We start from the raw sequence: 24,171 nt of genomic DNA, 5'->3' as shown, positions 1-24,171 counted from the left end.
TGGGTGGGTGATGTTACGGGTCGAGAGAGGGTCTCGACCCGAAACGTCACCCATTCCTTCTCTCCAGAGATGCTGCCTGTCCCGCTGAGTTACTCCAGCATTTTGTGTCTGTGGTAAATGCTTAATCAGTCGTGTTTCATTTCAAGCAACATTGGTGAACTTGAATGCTTTTTTTTCCAGAATTTCAAATAGGATTATTTGTTTTTGAGGCTCCTCAAATACAAGTTGTGTTCTAACTGTGATACTTAAAACCTAAACAGCCTAGGAGCAGTGATCGACATTCTTAACGGGTTAATTGTGACGTCTATTCTTTTGTTATCTATCTATTACAAATATTGTTTTGTATAATGAATAGAATATAAATGTTTATTCTAATGGGGCATGAAAAAATCTTCAGCATTGCTGCATCCTGATACTGGAACAGTGCGGAAATGAGTGTGTGTCGGTTTATGAGTGTGTGTCGGTTCAACTTGTAAACTGGTGTGTGATGATTAAGGTAAACAAATAATCCAAAGATCAGGAATTACTGCCTCTACATAGGAATGAGGAAAAACGTTTTCACCCAGAGAGTTGTGAATCTGTGGAATACTCTGCCACAGAAGGCAGTGGAGGCCGATTCACTGGATGTTTTCAAGAGAGAGTTAGATTTAGCTCCTGGGGTTGTTCACTGCTTTTGGGGCAGGTCCTGGCCAGGGACGTCCATGGGGTAGCCTAGATGGTTCCGCTGACTTCCACTGGCCTCTCCATCTTGCCTTGACCCAGGTGGCCTTGGAAGCGTCAGCATAATAACCAGTTGCCCAAAACACCGGCCACCGAATGTTGAATGAGGTCTGATTGACCTGGACGATGGCACGTTGGCCAGGCTCGCCTCAACGGAGCTGTTGGTCTAAAAGATACAACAGAAGAAGCTCTATGGGCTAACAGAATCAAGGGATATGGGGAAAAAGCAGGAACGGGGTGCTGATTCATTGGGGATGATCAGCCATGATCATATTGAAAGGCGGTGTTGGCTCGAAGGGCCGAATGGCCTACTCCTGCACCTATTGTCTATGTTTCTATATGACAATTAATTCATATAAATCTATGTTTGTCCTAAGAAAAGTGAAAATGAAAACAGATGAAGTTTGTTGAAAATCATCAGCTACAATTGAATAGTCCGGTAGCCACCTTGCCTGATCTAATCTATGGAACTCATTGCCACAGAGGGCTGTGGATATTTTTAAGGCAGAGATGGACAAGTTCTTGATTAGAACGGGTGTCAAGGGTTATGGGGAGAAGGGAGGAAAATGGGAATAGTTGGCGGAGATCAGCCATGCGGAGTGGACTTGATGGGCCGAATGGCCTCATTCTACTCCTATAACTTGTGATTCTTGTGAGCCCAAGAAATAAGTGCCCAAAACTAAGTAACAGGCACAGCTTGCAAACATCTAAACCTCTTCACAGGGTCAGAAGATGGAAGGGGAAGCGATTTAGAGCAAGAAGGGATGATATTGGTACCAGCTCATTTAAAACATAGAACAGTGCAGAATAGAAACAGGCCCTTCGGCCCACAATGTCTGTGCCGAACATGATGCCAAGATAATCTCCTCTGCCTGATCTATCTCCCTCCATCCCTGCATATCCATGGCTACTAACAGCTTCTTAAATATCACTGTTGTATTTCTTCAACCAGCTTGTTGTAATGTGCAACAACAAAAATCAATTCTCCCTCAGAAAGTAGAGAATAAACTCAATCAGCAAGAATAATCAGTGAATGGAAAAAGTGTTAGTGATTTCCCCGTGTATTGTGCAGTTTAGGTTGGCCTGACAGCAGAATGCAATCATTTATGTTCGATCCTCACCTCTCTCAGATGTCACCCAGAGGTACCAAGTGCCACAGGATTCACTCACAAACAACATTGAAAATGCAGATCAGAAAAGTCTCCCCAGGGATTCATCTCTTCTCATTCGATAACATTTACGATTGGGATTGTTGAAGCAGAAATATCTCCATTGTACCTGTTTACCTTACCATCAAGTGGACCAAGATTCCCATCACTGCCTCATGTGCCTGTGAGGTGAGACTGTCCACTGATGGTACAGATCACTGATGCTATCTGGAGATCAAGGGAGATGGACCAAAAACTGCCACAAAATGATGAAAAAGACAAATATATACTTGAATATTCCTTTCCTGAATAAAAAGTGCTTTAAGTGGAAGCCATAAGGTCATGTGATAGGAGCAGAAATAGGCCATTCGACCCATCAAGTCTACACCGCCATTCAATCATGATCCATCTCTCCCTCCTAACCCCATTCTCCTGCCTTCTCCCCATAACCCCTGACACATGTAGGCGCTTCTAAGAATTCAAATCATTTGTAAAATAAAATTCTGTTTTTCAAAGTGAATAATAACTTGTGTTATACTGAATCTGACTGTTAGAGATGTTGTTGTAATCAAAATTAACTATTTTCTTGTGGATATTGTATATAGACTCAACGCATTTCCACCGATTAAAATGACAATACCTCAAAAACATCTTGTTTTCCTCATCGGAGAATTAACAGTTACTTATTTTGCTTTTATCTTATAAAGAGCAACCTACTCTATGTTTGCCAAATGCCATGCTTCTAAATGTGCTGGTTCACTTCCAGTCTTGTGTCCAAGTGTACAGAGAAAATTGGTGGGCATTATATCCAAGCAGACTTGTCCTCACCCCCTATCTGCACCCTGAGTAACAAGCATTAGAAAGATGGTGATGACTGAGGAATAGAAACTATATGTAATACACTTCTCTGCCCCAAGATAAGAAAATGGTGACACATTATTTGGCATTACATTGCATTTTTGTATCTGAGTTGAACCACTCCAGAAATTAATTAAGGCACTTAGAATCTTGAAAGATTTTTGCACAAGTGACTCTTTTGCTGAAGATGGACACAAAATGCTGGAGTAACTCAGCGGGACAGACAGCATCTCTGGAGAGAAGGAATGGGTGACGTTTCGTGTCGAGACTCTTCCCATTCCAAACAGTCACCCATTCTTTTTCTCCAGAGATGTTGCCTGACCCGCTGAGTTACTCCAGCATTTTGTGTCGATCTTCAGTGGAAACCAGCATTTGCAATTCCTTCCCACACATGACCTTTGCTCAATGGAGTGATGTGATGTCCATTTTGTGCAAGCTTGAACTGAACAGTTTGGGCATATTGGCTTCATAGTTCCCATCAAGCCAGATCACGAGCACCTTCTTCATGAAGGTCATAAGTGATAGTAGAATTAGTCCATTCGGCCCATCCAGTCTACTCCGCCATTCAATCATGGCTGATCCATCTCACCCTCCTAACCCATTCTCCTGCCTTCTCCCCATAACCTGACACCTGTACTAATCAATACCTATCTCTGCCTTCAATAAGTTCACTGACTCCACAGCTTTCTGTGGCAAAGAATGCCACAGATATATAGAAAGAAAATAGGATCTCGGACACCCACTCTCTACGACATGATGGGTTCTTGTGGTTCAGTTGCAGCCTGATGAACTATTTGGAAGGAAGATGGCTGGCTTTCAAGGGGGGAATTGCAGAGGTATCCTGGAACCAAGGCTGTTACTCAGGTGGCTTGTTACTCAGGTGCCTTGTCACTCGGGTATTTGTTACTCAGGTGCTTGTTATTCAGGTAGCTTGTTACTCAGGTGGCTTGAACACTTTATTCTGTCTTTCATTTACTTTTCTCCCCCCTTGCATATTAGCCGCTGAGAGTTTAGAAGTCATTAATCAGGTGTGATACACTGCTTAATGAGTGAACAATAGTGCAGGAAATTTAAGTCATCCTGTTTTCATGACTGCGAGTCTGCATATCTGGGGATGTGAGTGTTTTTGGAACAGTCACTGCACAAATCATTTCCTCAGTGGTAATCCCCATGATGAGGTGATGACCTGTTAACTAGTTACGCAAACCTGGAAACAAGCCCCTTGGCCACTGTCTGACCGTCAAACCCACATTTACTCCAACCCCATTTAATTCTCCCAACTCCCCCATATTCTGCCCCTCACTTACACTAGGCAAAGTTTAAAGCAGGCAATTAACTGCTTATCCAAACGTGGAGGTCACAGAGAGAACGTGCAAACACCAAGCAGACAGGTTAGGATTGAACCCAGGTTGCTGGAGTTGCAAGGGAAAGTCGCACTAGCTGTGCCACATTGCGACGTGGATTGAGAAAGCTTGCTCTCTAGTTTAGCTTAGTTTAGAGATACAGTGCAGAAACAGACCCTTTGGCCCATCGAGTCCGCACCGACCAGCGATCCCTGCACACTATCCTACACACGCTAGGGACAGTTTACATTTATGCCAAGCCAATTAACCTACAAACCTGTAGGCCTTTGGAGGTGTGGGAGGAAACCGAAGATCTCGGAGCACATCCACGCAGGTCACGGGGAGAACGTACAAACTCTAGACAAGTACCGGTAGTCAGGATCGAACCCAGGTCTCTGGCACAGTAGCTCTATCGCTATGCCACCGTGCCATCCACTACTCACTCACTGGGGACAGACACAAAAAAGCTGGAGTAACTCAGTTGGACAGGCAGCATCTCTGGAGGGAAGGAATGGGTGATGTTTTGGGTCAAGACCCTTCTTCACTCACTGGAGTTTGGGACAATGAGAGATGATGATGTTGAAACGTACCAGATGCAGAGAAAGTTTTGTGAAGAGTGCAGAACTATTGCACAGCACATCGTCTCTGGATAAAGGGTGGGGAGCTGCCATTTAGGACTAAGATGAGGAGAACATTTTCTAGAATGTTTGGAATTCTCTACCTCAGAGTCTGGGGTGATTCAGTTGCAAAGGATGTTCAACGCTAAGTAGATCGATAGATGTCAGGAGTCGGAAATAGGCTGTAGTGTGGGCTTGAGGCACAAAGTCAGTTATGATCAAATACCACATGGTCTATTCCTGCCACTTCATTCCTCAAAGTTCACTGCATTGGGACAGCTGTGATATTAACAGGACACAGCAAGAACAGAAACCTTTATCACTGCTGTGGACATACCTACTCCAAGGAGATAATGTTGATAGACCTGTTCTTGAAGCTTTTGTTGGAGTTTTTGGAAACATCACTGATATAATATGACAATGCTTCTTCAGATGTACCAGATCTTATTGTGCAACATGACACAGTGATACAGCATTCAGTATTGGGTGTATTTCTGTTCCTCATTGTGTGTTGTTGTAGATTGGTGCAGCAGGAAACTGAGTGAAGGCGATACACGAATCTCTCTTGTATTTCCACACCACTTCTAGACGCATTGAGGAACTTGGGTCGTGACAAAAGAGCAATGTATTTTGAGCAGCAGTTAGCATTTTGCACAACTGAATCACTCACATTGGGGCACCAGCTCTTAAATGGCATTCTCCACTAAGTCAGGGTACCATTGTTATATTACTTCCCAAGGCAGGTCACAGAGGACACAGGTGCGACTATGATAAAGAAAGCATTTTCAGGAAGACTGAGGCGGATGCATAACAAAATGCTTGAGAGATCGTCCGTCGCCCACACTTGACTGATTGCAAGTGTACAAAGTGATAACAGCAGCTGTTCTCTGTATCCTGTTACTGTCACAGCTGGACCAATGCTTCAGAGTAATGGGGCACGGTGGTGCAGCGGGTAGAGCTACTGCCTCACAGCGCCAGAGACCCGGGTTCCATCCTGACTACGGGTGCTGTCTGTACGGAGTTTGTACGTTCTCCCCGTGACCTGCGTGGGTTTTCTCCAAGATTGTCGGTTTACTCCCACACTCCAGAGACGTACATGTTTGGTGTAAATGTAAAATTGTCCCTAGTGTGTGTAGGATAGCGTTAATGTGTGGGGATCACTGGTCGGTACGGACTCGGTGGGCCGAAGGGCCTGTTTCCGCGCTGTGTCTCTAAACTAGATCAGATATATTACACAATAGGGGCAGCCAGAGGATTTACATTCAGTTAATTAGGTAGATTGGGACTAGCAAGGCAGCATCGGTAATGGTGTCACTAAATCACCAGATTGTTATAAACCCATTTTGTTCACTCTTGATCTTAATCTGGAATCCAAACATTACTCAATGTAACTGCACTCGTGAGAACACACAGAATGCCATAATCCTGCAAATGACCCAAAACCAAATATCTGAATGAATTTTCAGTGCCTGCAGCCAGTCCCGGGAACTCTGTTATCACTATATAACCATATAACCATATAACAATTACAGCACGGAAACAGGCCATCTCGACCCCTCTAGTCCGTGCCGAACACATAATCTCCCCTAGTCCCATATACCTGCGCTCAGACCATAACCCTCCATTCCTTTCCCATCCATATAACTATCCAATTTATTTTTAAATGATAAAAACGAACCTGCCTCCACCACCTTCACTGGAAGCTCATTCCACACAGCTACCACTCTCTGAGTAAAGAAGTTCCCCCTCATGTTACCCCTAAACTTCAGTCCCTTAATTCTCAAGTCATGTCCCCTTGTTTGAATCTTCCCTACTCTCAGTGGGAAAAGCTTTTCCACGTCAACTCTGTCTATCCCTCTCATCATTTTAAAAACCTCTATCAAGTCCCCCCTTAACCTTCTGCGCTCCAAAGAATAAAGCCCTAACTTGTTCAACCTTTCTCTGTAACTTAGTTGCTGAAACCCAGGCAACATTCTAGTAAATCTCCTCTGTACTCTCTCTATTTTGTTGACATCCTTCCTATAATTAGGCGACCAAAATTGTACACCATACTCCAGAATTGGCCTCACCAATGCCTTGTACAATTTTAACATTACATCCCAACTTCTATACTCAATGCTCTGATTTATAAAGGCCAGCACACCAAAAGCTTTCTTTACCACCCTATCTACATGAGATTCCACTTTCATGGAACTGTGCACAGTTATTCCCAGATCCCTCTGTTCACCTACATTCTTCAATTCCCTACCATTTACCATGTACGTCCTATTTTGATTTGTCCTGCCAAGATGTAGCACCTCACACTTATCAGCATTAAACTCCATCTGCCATCTTTCAGCCCACTCTTCCAACTGGCATAAATCTCTCTGTAGACTTTGAAACTCTTCTTCATTACCCGCAACCCCACCTATCTTAGTATCATCTGCATACTTACTAATCCAATTTACCACACCATCGTCCAGATCATTGATGTACATGACAAACAACAGTGGACCCAACACAGATCCCTGTGGCACCCCACTCGTCACTGGCCTCCAACCTGACAAACAACCATCCACCATTACTCTCTGGCATCTCCCATTCAGCCACTGTTGAATCCATCTTGCTACTCCACCATTAATACCCAACCATTGAACCTTCTTAACCAACCTTCCATGAGGAACCTTGTCAAAGGCCTTACTGAAGTCCATATACACAACATCCACTGCTTTACCCTCATCAATTTCCCGAGTAACATCTTCAAAAAACTCAAGAAGATTAGTTAAACATGACCTTCCAGGCACAAATCCATGTTGACTGTTCCTAATCAGACCCTGTTTATCCAGATGCTTATATATATTATCTCTAAGTATTCTTTCCATTAATTTGCCCACCACTGACGTCAAACTAATAGGTCTATAATTGCTAGGTTTACTCTTAGACCCCTTTTTAAACAATGGAACAACATGCGCAGTACGCCAATCCTCCGGCACTATTCCCGTTTCTAATGACATTTGAAATATTTCTGCCATAGCCCCTGCTATTTCTACACTAACTTCCCTCAATGTCCTAGGGAATATCCTGTCCGGACCTGGAGACTTATCCACTTTTATATTTCTCAAAAGTGTCAGTACTTCCTCTTCTTTGATCCTCATAGTTTCCATAGCTACTCTACTTGTTTCCCTTACCTCACATAATTCAATATCCTTCTCCTTGGTGAATACCGAAGAAAAGAAACTGTTCAATATCTCCCCCATCTCTTTTGGCTCTGCAGATAGTTGGCCACTCTGACTCTCTAATGGACCAATTTTATCCCTCGTTATCCTTTTGCTATTAATATAGCGGTAGAAACCCTTCGGATTTACTTTTACCTTACTTGCCAAAGCAACCTCATATCTTCTTTTAGCTTTTCTAATTTCTTTCTTAAGATTCTTTTTACATTCTTTATACTCCTCAAGCACCTCATTTACTCCATGCTGCCTATAACTATTGTAGATATCCCTCTTTTTCCGAACCAAGTGTCCAATTTCCCTTGAAAACCATGGCTCTTTACAATTTTTACGATTTCCTTTCAACCGAACAGGGACATAAAGATTCTGTACTCTTAAAATTTCACCTTTAAATGTACTCCATTTCTCTTCCACATCTTTCCCATAAAACAAACTGTCCCAATTTACTCCTTTTAAATCCTTTCGCATCTCCTCAAAGTTAGCCTTTCTCCAATCAAAAATCTCAACCCTAGGTCCAGTTTTGTCCCTCTCCATAATTATATTGAAACTAATGGTATTGTGATCACTGGACCCGAACTGTTCCCCAACGCATACCTCTGCCACCTGACCCATCTCATTTCCTAACAGGAGGTCCAGTACCGCCCCTTCTCTAGTAGGCACTTCTATGTATTGTTGCAAAAAACTATCCTGCACACATTTTACAAACTCCAACCCATCCAGCCCATTTACAGAATGTGTTTCCCAGTCTATGTGTGGAAAATTGAAATCTCCCACAATCACTACCTTGTGCTTACTACTAATATCTGCAATCTCCTTACATATTTGCTCTTCCAATTCTCGCTCCCCATTTGGCGGTCTATAATACACCCCTATAAGTGTTGCTACCCCTTTCCCATTTCTCAGTTCCACCCAAATAGCCTCCCTAGACGAGCCCTCTAATCTATCCTGCCAAAGCACTGCTGTAATATCTTCCCTGATAAGCAATGCAACACCTCCACCTCTTGCCCCTCCAATTCTATCACACCTGAAGCAACGAAATCCTGGAATATTTAGTTTCCAATCACAGCCCTCCTGCAACCATGTTTCACTGATCGCCACAACATCATACTTCCAGGTGTCAATCCAGGCTCTAAGTTCATCCACTTTTCTTACAATGCTCCTAGCATTAAAATATACACATTTAAGAAACCCACCCTCTCTTATTCTCTGATTTTTTTCTTTTTCTTCTCTCTCCCCTACATTTTGGGTCAGAGTGCTACCATTCTCTGCCCCCTGCTTCACACACTGACTGCTAGCTTTCCCAATTTGAGTCCCTCCCCCCAACCATACTAGTTTAAAGTCTCCCCAGTAGCCTTTGCAAATCTCCCCGCCAGGATATTGGTCCCCCTTGAGTTCAAGTGCAACCCGTCCTTTCTGTACAGGTCGCACCTTCCCCAAAAGAGGTCCCAATGATCCAGAAACTTGAATCCATACCCACTGCACCAGTCCCTCATCCACGCATTTATCCTCCACCTCGCTCCATTCCTACTCTCACTGTCGCGTGGCACAGGCAGTAATCCTGAGATTGTTACCTTTGTGTTGACTATGAGGAACAAGTTCACACACAATATCATTCTGAATAAACACAATTTACAGGTCAGCATCTTGCATTAAGCATTTCCAAAGTGGAAATGGTGACGGCGCCTGAGAGGGGATTGGAGAGAGGAAAGGCTGAGCAGTAGCTATGAATAGAACCTTCACTGGAAATCCTGTCGTCAAGCAGACAGCATTATGCCTTCCGGCAATTCTATTTTCAAATCCACAGCTACAGAAGTGACAGCCACAGCCTGCAATCCCAACTAAGTGACTTCTGCACAGTCTCTCTCCAACAAGGAAATCTAGAAGTGTGCAGGAAGGAACTACAGATGCTGGTTTACACTGAAGATAGACACAAAATGCTGGAGTAACTCAGCGGGACAGGCAGCACCTCTGGAGAGAAGGAATGGGTGACATTTCGGTCTGAAGTGTCTCAACCCAAAACGTCACCTGCTCCTTCTATCCAGAGATGCTGCCTGACCCACTGGGTTACCCCAGCTTTTTGTGTCTGCCTTCATCATAAAAAGTAGTGCAATGAGGGATCAAAGAACCAACATGGTAAACTTTGGACAATGGAAGCCAAGAAAATGAAATTACTGTGAAAGAGATTGCAGAAATGGTACATGAGGAATTATAGCCGAGGTTGTTCTTCACAGAGATTACGTTTGGAATGCTATAAACAATGACCATTGAAGCAAGCAGTTGGATGGTAACAGATAATAATGTTTGGCACAATTTAGATAAATGATTTAAAGATAACCACAAGGTCTTCCTTTCATCCAAGGACCAGTGTCTTGTTGGCTTCGGTTTATATACATACATTCTAATCTTATTTCCTCAGTATGTTCCACTTTACTAATATTGTTTAGATAATACTCAGGGAAAGCTATGCCTGCTTGAAACAATCAATGCTATTTTCCTGCCTCCACAAAATCCATCTGTCTAAATGAAGCGAATTTCCATTGAGAAGGGCTTTATAATGACAACAAAGCAGACATTGTCTATTGGCTTACTCTGAGTCACATCAAAGAGTGTGGCTATGTGGAGTTACAAGAGGCTGCTTGTTGGTCCAGAGTGCAGCATCTGCAATTTGCTGGACGTACTCAGCGGGTCAGGCAGTTGTGGGTGGAAAAGAATGGTTGCTTGTGTCGGAAGGAACTGCAGATGCTGGTTTATACTGAAGGCAGACACAAAGTGCTGGAGTAACTCAGCGGGTCAGGCAGCATCTCTGGAGAAAGCGAATAGGCAAAGTTTCAGGTCAGAACCCTTCTTCAGACATTTCATTAAACTGAATTGGGTATGAAGAAGGATTTCTGACGCAAAACATCATCTATTCCTTCTCTCCAGAGATGCTGCCTGACCCGCTGAGTTACTCCAGCATTTTGTGTCTGTCTAAGGAACTGTTGCATTAATATCCTGCATCAGGACCAAGACTGGAGAGAGAGTTAACTCGCATAAAGAGAGGAGGGGAGGGGCAAGACCAAAAAAGGGAGAGATGATCTGTGGACCGAGGTGAAGGGTGAGGGGCGTTTGAATCCTAGTGTGGGAATGAGAGGAGTGAAATGAAGAGAGCGAGATAACTAATAAGAGGGAGGCAGATGGAACAGGTGAGTGGAGATGGCATGGTGGCGCAACGATATAGTTGCAGCCTTACAGCGCCTGAGTCCAGGATTTGATCAGGACTACGGGTGCTGTCTGTAGGGAGTTCGTACGTTCTCCACGTAAACGGGTGGGTTTTCTCCGAGATCTTCGGTGTCCTCCCACACTGCAAAGATGTGCAGGTTTGTATGTTAATTGGCTTGGTGTAAGTGTAAATTGTCCCTAGTGTGTGGAATGTGTTAGTGTGCGGGGATCGCTGGTCGGCGCGGACTCGGTGGGTCGAAGGGCCTGTTTCCACGCTGTATCTCTAAGCTACACTAAGCAGGAACACAAAGACTGCCGGTGCTGCATTCTGATAAGTAAGGACAATTATATTGGGAGGGGTGAATGGCAGATGGATATTAATAACCCAACATAAATCCCAGCTACTTATGTCAATTAAACTATTGATAATTGCACACTATACATTTTCCCTCAAATGTACACAAGGAACTAGCAGAAACCTGTATAGGAAGATACTGTGGATGCTGGTTTACCCCAACGATAAGACACAACATGCTGGAGTAACTTAGCAGGTCAGGCAGCATCTCTGGATTCCTTCTATCCAGATTCTAGATTCTATTCTAGTCCTGTCCCGCTGAGTTACTCCAGCATTTTGTGTGTATCTGCTAGCAGAAACATACCCCAGGATGAATCAGTTCCTAGATAAGATGAAGAGGAAAAGAGCATCAAATAATATTTCATTGAACAGACATCTTCTGTCATGATATGCCCACAGCTGGGCTATTGCTAAGCAAGGATTGTACCACACTATCTCACTCTACGCACCAGCTGTGGAATACCAGCAAACTGTTGGCACACACCTCAGGGTCCACCAGGACAATGCAAATATCTCTTCAACTCTTGAGACATAAACAGAAGAATTGCTAGAAACAAAGCAAAGTTATTTATTTGATTCAAATAAATTACTTTTAATGTTTTAAGTGCTTTAAGCATATGTGCACTTGTGTTCTTTTAACTTTTACAATTAGTTTAGATTAAAAAAAAATTATTTAAACAGATCTGAGAAGGTTTGGAATGTAGATTAGTAGGTAGCCTTGACTTGAGGGTAAAGGTGTTCTGTCAGCATAGTGGGCAATTGTGCACAAGGACTCGTGACCTCAATGGAAGTGGCATCCCAGTGGAGAACTATAGCCTTCACCATGCAAGAAGAAACAGGGAGGAGGATAAGGAATGCATGGACAAGAGAAGAAATGAATTAAGCTTGTTCCACCTGCAAACACGTACTGCTTCAATGGTATGGACCTTTTATATATGTATGCATTTTTTCTCATGAGGAATGTCATAGCATGATGCTTCTTAAAAAAACTTTTTAAAATTAATTTGAAACGAGAAGGAATAAGTTTACAACCAGCAGTCACAATAAACAGTTGTTCACCTCCACAAGCAAAAGGGGGTAAAAGTGAGGTCCTATGACTTTCTAGAGCTATCCTTGATTCTTGTACAACATTTGTTTAACAGAGGGGGCAGACTAGAGTAGTGCCAATTGGTATGTGGCGTATGAGTTGGGATAGTCACTGTAACATCCACATCTATGAGTTGGGATAGTCACTGTAACATCCACATCGAGTGGAAGACAAAGATGGGAAAGGCCCCCTGCTGGTGGTCACGTGTACATCGCATCGTGCAAGTGTTCCAAGCGCTGCTCCTTCTGTTTTCTTCTCTCCTGGAGGTAGAATTAAAAAACACCTTTGAGAACGGTCACCACTGCATTATTAGCAGTGCTCCAATTTGTCAACAATACTTGTGAACGTTTGCTGCAGCTGCATTGAATCCCCCTGTAGATGTCTGGAACTGCAGCCTCCATGGCTCCTTTGGTGTTGGAGTCCGTTTTCCTAGCTGCCTTGAGTGGTCTGTCTGCGATCCCTGACATCCATCAGCTGCCTTTGCTTCCAGTTCTATTTATCTAATGTGCTGTCTGATGGGCAAGTCAGAATGAGCTTACATGCAGGTTGTCTGAGGCATCTTTCACCTGCAGTAGGTAGACACAAATAGCTGGAGTAACTCAGCGGGACAGGCAGCATCTCTGGAGAGAAGGAATGGGTGCTCTTCAACTAGGATGGTTTTGTCTTTGGTGATGATTAATTTTTCTGGCATGCTTCTTCCTTGAAAAGATACACCTCAGATGGCATCTTGCATCCATGATACTTAACATGGAAACATGGACAATTGGTGCAGGAGTAGGCCGTTCGGCCCTTCGAACCAGCACCGCCATTCAATATGATCATGGCAAAATCAGTACCCTGTTCCTGCTTTTTCCCCATATCCCTTGATTCCATTAGCCCTAAGAGCTAAAATACATAAAAGCGCTAAAAATTTTACTTACTCAGACAGGCTAAAATATTAGCAACATCCTATGATAGGGCCAATAATATAAAAACTACCAAACAAAAGCAAAATACTTTAGATGCTGATTATCTGAAATACAAATAACTATAAATTATTCACAATGACAGGCAGCATTTGTAGAGCAAGAACCAATGCTTCTGCGTGACGATAGAGGTAAATAAGTCAATTGTGTCATATACCTCAATAACACAACATTCAATTCCATGTTTGTGGATTGAATGAATGAATGAATAGGTTTATTGGCCAAGTATGTTCACATACAAGGAATTTGCCTTGGTGCTCCACTCGCAAGTGACAATGTGACATACAGTGTCATACTTGAGCACATACTTGCACATCAGAGCAACAGACGAACAAGCAGGTAATCCTATTCTCCCTATCCCCAGTGATTCCCACTGGACGGCTATACAACTCCACATATTCAGTGTAAAAATAGGTAATTGTGCCCAAGTTTAGACAACAAATGGCAGGCTATCCAATTGCCTAATCTACTCAAAGCAATGGACAGATACATCCACGAAGCACATCATATCCTCAGCTCCAAGAGGTGAATGTGTGGGATTGTCAACTAACGATCCCACATTTAATCAACCCATCTATAACTTACATCTCAAAGGGCAAATGTGGTACCACAGTGAAATCACTTTACATGGCAGTAATCATGCATGCGATGAACTAAACTATAAAGTTCAATATCATCGTTCACATTCATTCCCTCCATCACTGGCATACTATCCCCCAAACTTCATGCCTTGGACCCAACACCTACTTCATGTGGGCCCTTTACTAAAGGCCAGCATCTGTCTTTACCCAAGTGACACCCCTCTTTCCACAGCAATGTTTATGCCAGCATGGGAGATGGTACGTGTAGGAAGGAACTGCAGATGCTGGTTTACACCAAAGATAGACACAAAATACTGGAGTAACTCAGCATTCCTTCTATCCAGAGATGCTGCCTGTTCTGTTGTTTTACTCCAGCATTTTGTGCCTATCTAGGAGATTGGACACCAGGCCTTTTTTATGTCCTCCCTTCTCACATTCATGACGCTAATACACTCCAAGATGAAAGAGTAATTCTTTAAATTTAGTGTAAAATCTTCACAGTATTGTACTATTCCTGCTACACTGGGAAAGTCAAACATTGATTACTTTGTCAAATCCCTCAATTATGTTTGTTTTTGTGAAAAACTTACCGCTGCTTGCCTTTACTACTATTTCAAATTAGGATCACAGTCTCCTATCTTTCAGTTGTTATTCTGCTTCCCCCCCCCCCCGCGTAAAACTATTTCAGACCCATCTTGTTTAATCATTTGTTCCATTGCCGCCCCATTTTATATTGAGCCATTAATCCCTGTCATCATTCATCCTCATATGAATTCCACTCTATCACAAATCTTTTGTTGTTTCTCTCTCTTAATCTTGCCTCCAGTTCTCTATCTACATAAGAATTCTAACTTTGCATTATCTTATGAAAGTTAACTGACTAGTAAAATCATCACCGCCTGCAGTGAACATCCGATCTATGGTATTTCCTGCAGTTTATTTGTTTCCATGTCTTCAATAACTGCAGTATTTTTCTCATCTTACCTTTTCTTGCTTGTACTCTTCATACTCTTCATTGTCTGTGGGCAATTCGAGTCGGCATAGAGGACATGAATTAGTCTGCAAGAAAGAAAACAAAAGTACATTTTCAATAAGTCGGGAGCTTCTGAAGCAAATTGATGCAACAATGTGTTGTGCAGAGAAAAGCTCCTTATCCGTCAAATGTACAAAGTCAACCAAACAGTTGAGGTAGGAACAGGAAGTCAATGAGCCTACAGCGCCTAAAGGTGTGAGATAGGTTATGCCAAGAAACAAAACAAAGATTAAAAAGTTAGAAATAAAAAGAAAGGAAATTGGGCCTTGGAAATAAACCAATCGATTAGCATTTGCATCCTGACTCCAATGAATGGCCTTTACCCAAAATCATTAATCCACTTTCCACAAAAAAAAAAAGTAGGTACTGATATGAAAACGGTAAGACATAGTCACAATGTAGAAACAAGGAACTGCAGATGCTGGTGAACACAAAACAACACAAAGTGTTGGAGTAACTGAGCGGGTCATCCTGCCTAGACATAGATATGGTTAGATAACATTCTGAAGTTTGAAATGGAAAATCTTTTACTATGGATCAGAAACTGAATTCAAGAATGTGATGTTATACCCTGCATGACAAGCAGGTTTGATCAGAGTGTGGCAGGAAGATGTCGTCCAAACTTGTGTAAACTGACGATGTCTGTAAAAAAATGTGAATGGGTAACTGATAAATAAATGAAAAGGTTAAGAATAGAACCCTTCCAAATCTGGAGGTCTCCAAGAACAGGGGATGCTGAAGTTACTGATTTGTTACTCACTAGAATAAGAGACTGTAGGCGTGGAAAATGTTTGTGGAATTAATTGTACAATTAAATGCAATATCTCTGGGATATTGGGAGAAGAGAGCGGGTGAGCAACACTTACCTTTCCTAACCAGGGCACTATACAACCAGAATGGAAGAAATGTTCACAAGGCATTTTCTTCACAGCCTCTTCTTCCTCAAATTCTAACAAGCAAACTGGGCACTTGAGGCCTCTATCTGAATAAAGGGACATAATCCTTTCAGCACAGAATCATTTAGTAAGACACTCTAATGACATATCTCACCAAAATAAAAGCAAGAATTATTGAGCAGGTCTGACAGCACCACTGGAGAAATTTAAAAAACTAAGCACTTCTTTAGTCCCCGATTATTAATCAATTTTGTTTTTAATGTATTCCCTATGAGCCATTTATTGCATTTACACATCGCTCCGGAGAAGGCTGCAGTGAACCATTTTGTCGTGGTGAAAGTACTCCACAGAATCTCTTCTGTACTTATTCTAGTGCTACCACATCATTCCAGTAGCGCGTGCTTTACAATATCCGGGATCAAATCAACAACTTCCTCATCTGTAAAGCTCAAAAATACAGTACTCATAAAAGCAGGCACACCCTAACATTGTGTTAATTATTTAACAAGATTGAAGTATGAAGTCTGCTAATTCCCCAAAAACACAGCGCTGGAACTGAAAGACTTACCTGCCTGCGCTGGTGTCACGGGAAGAGTTGGGAGATTTTTTACAATCTCCTTTTTAGCAGCAGGCGGCAATCTGTGTTCCCAGTCAGAAAAATCTACCTGTCCAAGGTCCAGATCCATCCCGGCCAAAAGAGACCTTGAACCAACAAACAAAGGATGATATTTTGTTAATCCAATTCTGAAACAAATCAAAAATCAACTAACCAATGCACAGAATTACAGTCTTTGTTTAGTAAAATATCAAATATCTGGTACTGATCCACAAATATCTTTTGTTTAAAAAGGAACTGCAGATGCTGGAAAATCGAAGGTAGACAAAAGGTAGACGGTCTGAAGAAGGGTTTCGGCCCGAAACGTTGCCTATTTCCTTCGCTCCGTAGATGCTGCTGCACCCGCTGAGTTTCTCCAGCACTTCTGTCTACCCACAAATATCTTTATTTTATAATGTACATTTTAGCAAATGACAATTTCCTGGGATAAATATTAGTGACTATATATGACCTGCGAGTATAAAAAAGGCAAAGTGCTGGAATAGTTCAGCAATTTCTCTGGAGAAGATGGATAGGCGACGTTTTGGGTTGTGACCATTTTTCAGACCGATTGTGTGGGTGGGTGAAGAAAAAAAGCTTCATATTTCCAGGAGGACTTTTTGTTAAAGAAAGAGAAATCTTCAAATGCAACTGAATAAAAAGGAGAAACAAACTAGTGAAATGTTTGGCACGGTTGAACAGGCAGGTTGAACGTGCATGTTTATCAGTGAGGCAATCAAGCAAAAAGGGAAAATAATTAAATACTCCAGCATATAAATTCAGGAAAAAGATTCCAAGCTCAGTAGTCTCAGACCATCCTCTTTGGAAGGAGGTTGTGTGACTTTATTTTTGCAGTATTTTGATCCATACTTGTGACTGCAGGTGAAATAGGGAGATAATATTTCAGAAAGTGCCCACTTTTATTAGCTGTGGAGAATTTATTTTGGAAAGTAACATCCCAAACATAGAAGGTAAACAGAAAATGCTGGAGAAACTCAGCTGGACAGGCAGCATCTCTGGAGAGAAGGAATGGGTGACGTTTTGGGTCGAGACCTTCTTCATCCCAAACATAGATGCAAACTGTAAACTGGAATAAGATTACAATCAACAGGAGTGGTCGTGGACAAATTATAACTATAGACTCAGGCTCAGATGGCTTGCAGAAAACAGGGAACAGTACAGAACAGGTTCTTCAGCCCAGATTGTCTGCACCAAACATAATACCAAGACCAACTCGTAGCTGCCTGCATATAATCCATATCCTAAAACTACTCTCAAAGGTAGACACAAAATGCTGGAGTAACTCAGCAGGGCAGATAGTGAAGATGCGACAACTCATGTTGCAGTTATATAAGATGTTGGTGAGACCGCATTTGGAGTATTGTGTTCAGTTCTGAGCACCATAATAATAATAATAATGGATGGGATTTATATAGCGCCTTTCTAATACTCAAGGCGCTTTACATCGCATTATTCATTCACTCCTCAGTCACACTCGGTGGTGGTAAGCTACTTCTGTAGCCACAGCTGCCCTGGGGCAGACTGACGGAAGCGTGGCTGCCATTCTGCGCCTACGGCCCCTCCGACCACTACCAATCACTCACACACATTCACACACAGGCAAAGGTGTATGAAGATATTGTCAAGCTTAAAAGGCTTCAGAGAAAAATTACGAGGATGTTGCCAGGACTAGAGGGTGTGAACTATAGTGGGAGGTGGAGTGGGCTGGGTCTCTGTTTCTTGGAGCGTAGGAGGATGAGGGGTGTCCTTATAGAGGTGTATAAAATCATGAGAGGAATAAATCAGATAGATGCACATAATCTCTTGCCCAGAGCAGGGGAATCGATGACCAGAGAACATAAGTTCAAGGTGAAGGGGAAAAGATTTAATAGGAATCTGAGGGGTAACTTTTTCACACAAAGGGCGGTGGGTGTATGGAACGAGCTGCCAGAGGAGGTGGTTGAGGCTGGGACTAATCTAACGTTTAATAGGAATCTTTGGGGTAACTTTTTAACAAAGGATGGTGGGTGTATGGAACGAGCTGCCAGAGGAGGTGGTTGAGGCTTGGACTAATCTAACGTTTAATAGGAATCTTAGGGGTAACTTTTTCACACAAAGGGTGGTGGGTGTATGGAACGAGCTGCCAGAGGAGGTGGTTGAGGCTGGGACTAATCCAACGTTTAGGAAAGTTAGACAGGTATATGGATAGGACCGGTTTAGAGGGATATGGACCAAATGCAGGCAGGTGGGCCTAGTGTAGCTGGGACATGCTGGCCAGTGTGGGCATGTTTCCACACAGTATCACTCTATGACTATGACAGGCAGCCTCTCTGGATAGAAGAAACTCTCAAAGGTCCATGCTACCATTTCCATTATAACAAGTTATAGCATTTTACCTCCTCCCCAGCTTTCTTTCCCCTCCCTCACAGTTACCTGTGGAGACCTCTAGAGCCCATGGAATTGTGAAAGGCCACAAGCAGAGCATGCAGTGACTTCACACTCCCCTCCTGATGACATTTAATCAATGTCCAGGCACACATTAACCCCTCCAAGACATTTATTATTCAATTTCATGTTATGGTTTGGGGGGCAGTTCACTCACACACACACACACACACACACACACACAGACACACACACAGACAGACACACACAGACACATACAGACACACACACACACACACGCACCCACACACACACAGACAGACACACACACACACAGACAGACACACACAGACACCACACACACACACACACACAGACACACACACACAGACACCCACACACACAGACAGACACACACACACACAGACACCCACACCCACACACACACACACACACAGACACACCCCACACACACACACACCCCACACACACACACACACAGACACCCACACACACACCCACACACACACACACACACACGCTCACTCTACGTTGTTACGGGGATATAAAGAATGTGTTTAATTCCTCAGGTGTAAGGAGTGGCCCTGGGCCCACAGCTACTGTCCGAGCCTAGACTTTCCTAACCAGTAGTGTTTAATTTCACTGTGAGGCCTGTTCCCCCCCGGGGCCTGGCTGGAGTATTTCCTCCCTCCATTCGCTTGACTCCCCGCTATGAAGGTTGTTTTAAAGTTTACTCCTACCTGGCCAGCTCCAGCAATGCGTTCTGTCGGTACTGCTCCTCGGCGTTGGTCGGCTCGCAGTCGTGCTCCTCAAAATACGAAGCCATTTGATTTCACCGGCGCTCCCAGGCTTCAGGATGACAGAGCCGGCTAGGCCCGGCGTGGACAACACAGCAGCTCCTCCTCCACAAAGCCCAGGGAGAAGGCGGGCTCTGCCTCTGCCTCAGTCAGACACAGACACACACCCCACACACACACACACACACCCCACACACACACACACACCCCACACACAGACACACACACACCTCACACACACACCCACACCCCCCACACACACACACTCACCCCACACACACACACCCCACACCCACACACACACACACACACACACACACACCCCACACACACACCCCACACCCACACACACACACAACACAACCCCACACACACACCCCACACACACACACCCCACACACACCCCCCACACACACCCACCTCACACACACACCCCCCACACACCCCACACACACCCACCACCCACACACACCACACCCACACACACACTCACACACCCCACACACCCACACACCCCACAGACACACACCCCACACCCACACACACACACACACCCCACACACACACACACCCCACACACACACACACCCCACACACACACACCCCACACACACACACACCCCACACACACACACACATACCCCACACCCACACACACACACACCCACACCCACCCACACACCCCACACACACACACACCCCCCACACACACATATATATACATATACACACACATATATACATATGCACACACACACACACATATATATATATATATATATACATATACACACACATATATACATTTGCACACACACACACATATATATATTATATATAGATATATCCACATACACCGTCCTTTTCTTTTTCACTTAATTTCAAATGTTTGTGTACCTTGTTTATTGTGACTGTTGAGACTAATTGCGTCTGATGAAAAGTTTATCGTATCGTATACATATAAAAACAAACAATAATAGTGCAAAAAGACAAAACCAATTCGCCCAAAGTCTATGTAATTCAGAGCTTATTTGAGGCTTTAGTGTTTAAAAGCCTGATGGCTGTAGGGAAGAAACTGTTCTTAAACCTGGACGTCAGTTTTCAGGCTCCTGTACCTTCTTCCCGATGGCAAGAGTGAAATGGTGTGGGTCTCTGATGATGCTGGTACACAGACAGGAATAGTTTAGAGTGATATGGGCCAGCAGTGGGCAATTTAGACTAGCCTAGATGGGGCATCTTGGGTGGCACGTATGACTTGCGCCAAATAGCCAGTTTCTGTGTTGTATGATACGATATGAAGCACCGCTACAACAGATTGGAAAACTACTTGAAAGATATGGTGTAAAATAAGCAATGGCAAACGTGTAAAGAATTAAAACATAGTTAGCATGGGAAATGCAGTCCAATATGACAAACGTGAAAAATAATATTACATCTGGTGCTTCTAGAAAGAGCAGCTAGTTTGAGAACTGAAGATATTTCAGAATTCACCAAAGGAACATTGAGAAATTTCTAAAGAGCAATGGGATTTTTAGAGTAATCAAGAAATGAAAAGCATATAGCCAGACTGTGATAAATATAATTATTTGTTAAGGTTAATATTGAGCCCCTATTGATTAATATAGGATAAATTATTTGGGAAAGGAGAGATAAATTATTTGGTGCCGATCATTAAATAGAGGACACACAAACATCCTGAAAATAGTGGAGAGCAACGGATTTTGTTGTGAATGAGAATGTGAAAGAAATAAGCATTAGGAAAAACAAAATTAATGAACCTGAATGGCAATAAATGATCCGATATTCTGCAGACCAAGTTGGCTATAGTGGAGCACTGGTTGAAATCTCTAAATTTCCATAGATTCCAGAAAAATTAAGAACATGGTATAAGGTCATTTACAAAATAATAATAGGATGAGAAAGAGTCCTCATGGATTTATGAAAGGGAATTCATGTTTGACAAATCTGTGAAGAGTTTTTGGAGGTTATAAGGATAAAGAGGGGTATCCGTGATAAGTGGATGTATAGTTTATTGTCACGTGTACCGAGGTACAGTGAAAAGCTATTGGACAGGTTATTTAAGAGTTAATGTACAGAAAACAGAGAGCGAGAATAAATAAAGCATTTTCCAGTTGGAAGGCAGTAATTATTGAGTTATTAGCGTAGTCGATAGTGTACGTTAGTCTTTGGGCTAAAAAGTTACTGTTTGCCTTATAGTCATTTAGCAGCAAGAAAATGTTAACCCTCTAATTCATGGAACTGTCCGCTCTATGATCTTTGGGCAATGCAGGGACCCCTCCCAACATTTTCTGCAATAATAAAGGGCTCGGCCACAAGATGGCGCCACAATGTCTCTTATACGATCCTGTTCTGTAATATCACATGGACACATTTCTGTGTTAAACCATCTGTTTGTTACATTAGTGAGGCAGAGGATGTCATTTTATGCACTGATTTGGTTATTGCTCCAGGCAGCGCCATTGCACTTTGCTGATCATACCAGTCAAGAGCTCACAATAGTTAATTCTGGCGAAGATAGACACAAAAAGCTGGAGTAACTCAGCAGGACAGGCAGCATCTCTGCAGAGAAGGAATGGGTGATTATGGCATTCTATTGTCACTGAAACACGTTCCCCAAAACACACACACACCAACTTGCTGCTCCATTTGAGTACTAAGCTAGATTATCTAATTCAGTTTAGGTCTCAAACACCTAAACCTTTTGACCTAGACCAAACTAGCCTCCTATTGAGCCAAGCTGTACGCGTTGTAAGAGAAAAAGGAGAAGACAACACTGACATTGTTCAGTTTACTTTCGAGATATAGCTAGGAAACAGGCCCTCCAGCCCACTGAGTACGCGCCGACCAGCAATTTGCTTTGCTAACACTATCTCCTACACACACAATTTACATTTATAACAAGCCAATTAACCTACAAACCTGTGAGTGTGGGGGAAACCAGAGATCCCGGTGAAAACCCATGCAGGTCACAGAGAGAACGTACAAACTCCACCCAGACAGCATCCGTAGTCAGAATCGAACCTGTGTCCCTGGTGCTGTAAGGCAACAGCTCTACCGCTGCGCCATTGTGCAACCATTGTAGAATGTTCACGGTGAGATGGCGCATCTGAGACTATTAAGTTACAAGGGAAAAATTTCCCTGAGGATTTAAGTCCCTTTTGTGTCATCTTTATTGCCTGTAGCTTTGTTTTCAAATCAAATATTCTTCAAATGTTTACAGAACCATCAACTGCTGAAAAAAAGTGACAATCTGTTAACGGCAATTAACTCCAAAGCATCCAGCTTTCTTCTACCTCAACCAAATGGAGATTGATCCAAAATAATGTGTAGGAAAGAACTGCCTGTCCCGCTGAGTTACTCCAGCATTTTGTGTCTACCTTTGATCCAATATACGTTAACTGCTCCATTGGGCTCATACAAATGACCAAATTCTGTTCTCAGCTAAGTGATGGCACATGCATTAGTCACTCAGTCGCAACCTAACCGATCATTTTTCGTACAAATTAGTCTAAAGAATCGTAGAGGTGTTGTAGGTGGTTTGCTCAAGGCAGAAGGTATTTGGGTCGAACATTTCAGTTTCACATGCTTGGGTGCCTCATGGAATGGTGCACTCAGGAGTGATATTTATACTCAACAAATTCATTTTACACATAATCACATCTCCCATGGCGAGTTACATTTATGTTTTGCTATTTCCTTTGAAACTGCTTGAAGAACCGTGCTCATTGCACAATATTTTGTGTTTGGCTGATATAAAGTGATGTGTTTCGGTAACTGGTTACAAAAAGAAATGACAATTTCACTTTCCATCTCGCACCCCACTTCAATTTGTCACTCAAAAATTGTTTCAACCATTTCTTTCATTCTTTGCCTTTACATTATCTGGAAATGTACAAACCCCCAAGATTTCCTCCTGAAGAGTGCACCTACACATAACAACATTTAACAAGGGCTGATTTGTTATGTGTAGGTGCACTCTTCACTCTTAATTAGCCAGGGTGGGATGGGTGACTGATGGTATGGGTTGCATTATATAATTTGTTTTAAATATAATTTTAATTTTTATTATTTTTATTTATTTTATGTTTCTGTATATTTATTTATTTTTAAATTTTGTTTAGGCGTATTATTTGAGTGTTTCTTATTAACATGTCTTTTTTCATTTTTGTGTTGATTTATTTAAAATGATTTTTTTTTTAAATTCCTCCTGTCAAAATGTACCTCTATTTAAAACTTAAACTATGTTTGAGAAGTGTTTTGACGGCTCTGGGCCTGTACTCGCTGGAGTTTAGAAGGATGAGGTGAGGGTGGGGGTTGAATCCCATGGAAACCTACCAAATAA

The 24,171-nt window shown here is 42.7% G+C and overlaps 1 protein-coding gene across 1 annotated transcript; it reads right to left on the bottom strand.

Annotated features, from left to right (window-relative positions):
• Window positions 1–11,996: 11,996 nt before the first annotated feature.
• On the bottom strand, window positions 11,997–19,955 carry rnf181 (ring finger protein 181). The gene is made up of 5 exons (XM_033013833.1): window positions 19,752–19,955; window positions 16,579–16,712; window positions 15,981–16,096; window positions 15,066–15,140; window positions 11,997–12,795 (listed from the first exon to the last, which is right to left on the bottom strand). The coding sequence occupies exons 1-5, from the start codon at window positions 19,835–19,837 to the stop codon at window positions 12,736–12,738; spliced, it is 471 nt and encodes a 156-aa protein (XP_032869724.1). The 5' UTR covers window positions 19,838–19,955; the 3' UTR covers window positions 11,997–12,735.
• Between the last annotated feature and the right edge of the window lie 4,216 nt (window positions 19,956–24,171).

Source organism: Amblyraja radiata, chromosome 39 (genome assembly GCF_010909765.2).
Source record: "Amblyraja radiata isolate CabotCenter1 chromosome 39, sAmbRad1.1.pri, whole genome shotgun sequence".
Lineage (NCBI taxonomy): Eukaryota > Metazoa > Chordata > Chondrichthyes > Rajiformes > Rajidae > Amblyraja > Amblyraja radiata.
The sequence above is the reverse complement of the archived record's forward strand: the minus strand, read 5'-3'. Positions and strand labels throughout refer to the sequence as shown.

Bases quoted from the DNA above. Each gene is read 5' to 3' on its own strand.
- rnf181 (XM_033013833.1), bottom strand. From the start codon at position 19,837: ATGGCTTCGTATTTTGAGGAGCACGACTGCGAGCCGACCAACGCCGAG. The intron at 16,713-19,751 runs GTAGGAGTAAAC...TGTTGGTTCAAG, and splicing joins GCATTGCTGGAGCTGGCCAG to GTCTCTTTTGGCCGGGATGG. The intron at 16,097-16,578 runs GTAAGTCTTTCA...CCCTTTATTCAG, and splicing joins CGTGACACCAGCGCAGGCAG to ATAGAGGCCTCAAGTGCCCA.